Source organism: Lactuca virosa, chromosome 5 (genome assembly GCF_052849685.1).
Source record: "Lactuca virosa cultivar CGN04683 chromosome 5, Lactuca_virosa_CGN04683_v6, whole genome shotgun sequence".
NCBI lineage: Eukaryota > Viridiplantae > Streptophyta > Magnoliopsida > Asterales > Asteraceae > Lactuca > Lactuca virosa.
The window spans coordinates 440,946,106-440,950,858 of record NC_136430.1 but is presented as its reverse complement, the minus strand read 5'-3'; the positions used below and the strand labels follow the sequence as shown (position 1 = coordinate 440,950,858).

Below are 4,753 nucleotides of genomic sequence, written 5' to 3'. Positions count from 1 at the left end.
TTTTAGAGAAGTAGGGGGAATCGATGGTGGTGTTATATGAAACTGATAACCTAAATTAGTGGGATATTGATTGATTTTGTTTTCTTTTACCATAATTAATTATAGTGTAGATTACTCTTATACCCTTTTATTATTTATTAGTGATTTAATTATTTCTTGAATTCTCATTGGTGCATTTAGGCACACAATACTTGCTAAAAACATTTGAACCTAGCTCTCTCTCTCTCTCTCTCTCTCTATATATATATATATATATATATATATATATATATATATATATATATATATATATATATATATATATATAGAGAGAGAGAGAGAGAGGTAAGTTCAATTGAGAAAAAATAAAAGGTTGAGAATGGGGGAATCATTCTCAGCCAATCATTTATCTAACATGTTCACCTTAAAAAAAAAGCGTGTGTCCCTTTTTCATTAAGGGTATCTTTGTAAATTAGCAACTTTTTTACATAGAACTTATCTGTTCGTTGTTGTTATCAGTTTCCAATTTGATGATATCTTTAGCTCGTTTGAATCGGATATGAGGAATTCATTATGAAGATTCTTTTCTTTATATAACTCGTTAGCAATTATACGTATTTTTTCCATTAATCGTGAAGTTTCGCATCTGTGTTTCAGTTTTCTTCTTCGTATCCAGTTTCCGATTTGATCAGGTATATATATCGTTTGATTCGGATAAATCGGAGTTCATTATCAAGATTATTGCTTTATATAATTTGTTTGGAATTACGCGTATTATTTTCCTTTTGGAGTTGTTTAATCGGAGTTCATTATCAAGATTATCAAGTTTCGAATATGTATTGGAGTTATTTCATCGGATTTTTGTTATGTAGTTTGAGATATTTATTTCGAATCAGAGTTGATTTAATTTTTAATCGGATATATCGTTGTAGTTTTTACGCTCTAAACTGAGAGAGATTGCTTAATTATATCATCTGATCGATTTGATTTAAGTTTCTTTTAGATATTTTGTACGTTGAGGTGAGATATATTTGAAATTGTCCAGGTTTTCATCTTTACGACTTTTTTTGTGAGATATATTCGATATTAAGATTGTTTTTATTTATTTATACAGATCATTTGGTTTATTATGTCGAATTCTAGTGTTATTGATGGTGATTTGTATTCTTCTATGAGTGAGAGTGAAAAAGAAGATGTTGAGAACTCATTTTTTGAAGGTATCAGTTATTGATTTTTTAATTTTGTTGATTATCATTTAATAAATTGTTGTCTTATTCATTTATGAATAAACGTGTGATAATTGTAATTTCGAACTTTTTATATTTTTCGTTTTATTCATATATGAATAAGTTATGTTTATTTTATATATTTTGAATGCTCATGAATTTTATGTATTCATATATAAATGTTTTATTCATATATGAATGTTTTTTGTTTTATTCATATGAGTTTTATGTATTCATATATGATTTGTTTTATTCATATATTATTGTTTTATTCATGCATTATTATATTGATTTAGATTTATAATTTTTTTAGGTGGTGAATCTTCGAGTTCAGTTCATGATGCGCAATATTGTGATGATATAATTGGAGAACATGTGTATAAGCCAAATGTACATGTTCAACTTATTCCATTTAAGAGTTTAATCTTCAAATCATTAAAGTTGGCTATCAAAATGTATTATGAGTATGTTGAAATTGGTGGTTTTGATGTTAGACTGAGCACGCAGTCAAGGTTTGATAACAAGATTATAAAGAAGAAACATGTTATATGTAATCGTGGTGGAAAACAGAAAAAGAAATCTTGTGACACATTGGGTACAAGTGGTGTTAGGAGGAAACGAAATTCAAATTCAAGAGCTATTGGTTGTCAAGCAAAGATTATATTTGAATCTGTGTATGGAACTCCAGATTATAAAGTTTTTCAGTTTGATGAACTTCACAACCATCCACTTGAGAAGAGAAGCGATTTAAAAAAAGCGAGGCAAATGTCATATTCAGAAAGAGTTTATTGTGCGTGCTTCCACATCAAAAATAGGTCCAACTATGGCTCATAAGTTGAGGGCAAGTCTGAGAGGTAGGTATGAGTTTGTAAAGCCCAAAGTAGTTGACTATAAAAAATTTAAGGAGAGATATCAACAGGGTTATTGGTTATAAAGATGTCTAGTAAACACAATGAATGAACGTCGAGCTCACTATCCAAATTACTCATTTGAGTTTAATTGTAAAGACGATGTTTTGGACTGTATGTTTTGGGCTGATGAAATGGAGAAGGCATATTATGCTGAATTTGGTGATGTTATATCGTTTGATGCGACTTTCCGAACAAACAAGTAAGTTATTCTATCTACTTTTTTATATCTTATTCATATATGAATATTTTTAACTTTATGTTTAATGTTCAGTTTTTATTGTTGAAATATTGTAGTTGTATTCATAGATGAATATTTTTATATTCACTTATGAATACATCAAAATTGACTTTAATGAACATTTTTTTTGTGTGTTAGGTATCGAATGGTTTTTGTTCCATTTACTGCTATTGACCATCATAAAAAATCGGTTACTGTTGGATCGGGGTTGCTAAGCAATTAAAGCATTGAGTCTTACTCTTGGTTGCTTAAAGCATTTCTTAAAACTCGTGGGAAAGAACCAACACTTGTTTTAACCGATCAAGATGCTGCAATAAGACAAGCCGTTGAGAATGTGTTTCCTAATTCAAAGCACCGATTATGTATGTGGCATATAATGAAAAAGTTGAAAAAAAGGTATTATTTTTATATAATGAATATTGATTGTTATTTTACTTATTATTATTTATTCATTTATGAATATTTTTGTTTTAATACAGATATCAGATGATTTATTTACGAACGCAGACTTTAGAAAAAGGTTTTCGAAGCTTGTTTGGGACATTAATATGAAACCTGATGTTTTTGAGGTGAAGTGGGGTTTGCTTATGAAGGAATTCAATCTTGAAGACACAAGATGGTTTAAAGACTTGTTTATAATACGTGAGTCATGGATACCTGGATATTTTAGTGATATTCCAATGTGTGGTTTGATGAAGACTACGTCGAGGTCAGAGAGTATGAATTCATACTTTAATACATACTCAGAAAGTGGGAACTTACTTTTGAATTTCATGATGAATTACGACACTGTCATTCAAAAGCAAAGGAATACTCAACGAGAGCTTGATAAGGCATCAAAGAAAGCATCATATAAAACGCAAACACCTCGAGAAATAGAACTGCAAGCATCAAAGGTTATACAAGTACATTATTTTTTGAGGTGCAAAAAGAAATATATAAAGCATGGTTTTTCTGTACATACTCATATGTTGGTATTGAAGATGGTTGGGAAGTTTACATTGTGCAGCACAACAACAGTAAAAGCTAATTTAAAAATGAATTTAAGGTAATTTACTAGTTTTTTATGAAATATATGAATATTCATATATGAATATTCTCATATGAATATATGAATATTCATATTTTCATATATGAATATATGAATATATGAGTGTTGTATGAGTATTCTTATATGAATGTAAATGTGTAAATTTTGGTTTTGTATCAGGTTGAAATAAAAGCTGAAGAGAAAGAAATAAATTGCAGTTGTGAACATTTTAAGCGTATGGGTGTTTTATGCAGACATGCTTTTACAATAATGATGAGATGTGGTGTTAAAGAAATTCCTGAAAGGTACATTTTGAAAAGATGGAGAAAGGATGTGATATCAAGAAATTATCGTTTTAGTTCTCTTCAATCTGATTCAAGTGATTGTGAGAATGTAAAGCTAGTGAATGATTCATATTATAGTTTTGAAACATGTTTGGATATTGTAAGAGACGAAAAAAAGAAATTGATTTTGTTTGCTGAGAAACAACAAATGATGTTGAAGGAATTTGACAGTGATTATATATCTGCTGGATTGAAAAGCAAGACAGATGGTGAAGTCGTATGCAAGCTTTTGGGTGTTACTATTCCTATTCCAAAAGAGATTAATATTCATGTTCCTGAAGTTCAAAGCAATAAAGGTTCTGGAATCAAGAAAATAATTCCAAGTGCAGGTGAAGTAGCATATGAAAATTCTAAAAAAGAACATAGTATGTGTTCAGGATATGGAAAACGAGTTCCACACAATTTACGTACTTGTCCAGAAAGAGTTGGAGCTGCTAAATCAGCAAAAGACAGTTAGAGATTTTTTAGTTTTTTTTTTTTTTGGTTTTATTCATTTATGAATATATGCAGATAAAAACAATAAACAATAATAGTCATGCATGAATAATACACATTTATATTGATACGGTAAATTGATATGTTGATATTTGTTTTTTAAATTATCATAAATAAGTTATATTTATATGGTAAATTATTCATAAATGAATAATACCATATCAATAATATGTGGATTCATTTATCATTAAAGATGTTATTATTTACATATTAAAGGTAAATGAATATAACATGTTTGTGTTCAATTATGATTAAACTAAAATAAAATTGAGAAATGTATATACCATAAATGAATACAAATATGTATATTCATATATGAATTTTGTTATATTCATATAGTAATAAATAAGTTATATTCATAAATGAATACAAATGTGTAAGATGACAAAAAGAAATTGGATTTGTTTAATGAGAAACAACAGATGATGTTGAAGGAATTTGAGAGTGAGAGTGGTTATACATCCGCGGGATTGAAAATCAAGACAGATGTTGAAGTTGTATGTAAACTAATATAAATGAATATAAATATG

General features: G+C 28.3%; 1 protein-coding gene across 1 annotated transcript; it reads left to right on the top strand.

Moving 5' to 3' along the window:
* The first annotated feature begins 2,157 nt into the window (after positions 1-2,157).
* LOC145114232 (protein FAR-RED IMPAIRED RESPONSE 1-like) lies at positions 2,158-4,185 on the top strand. The gene is made up of 4 exons (XM_079050236.1): positions 2,158-2,315; positions 2,493-2,544; positions 2,834-3,259; positions 3,565-4,185. The coding sequence occupies exons 1-4, from the start codon at positions 2,158-2,160 to the stop codon at positions 4,183-4,185; spliced, it is 1,257 nt and encodes a 418-aa protein (XP_078906362.1).
* Positions 4,186-4,753: the final 568 nt, after the last annotated feature.

Excerpts from the sequence above, each read along its gene's own strand:
- LOC145114232 (XM_079050236.1), top strand. The coding sequence starts at position 2,158 with ATGAATGAACGTCGAGCTCACTATCCAAATTACTCATTTGAGTTTAAT. Across the intron at positions 2,316-2,492 it reads GCGACTTTCCGAACAAACAA|GTATCGAATGGTTTTTGTTC; the intron begins GTAAGTTATTCT and ends TTTGTGTGTTAG. Across the intron at positions 2,545-2,833 it reads TTGACCATCATAAAAAATCG|ATATCAGATGATTTATTTAC; the intron begins GTTACTGTTGGA and ends GTTTTAATACAG.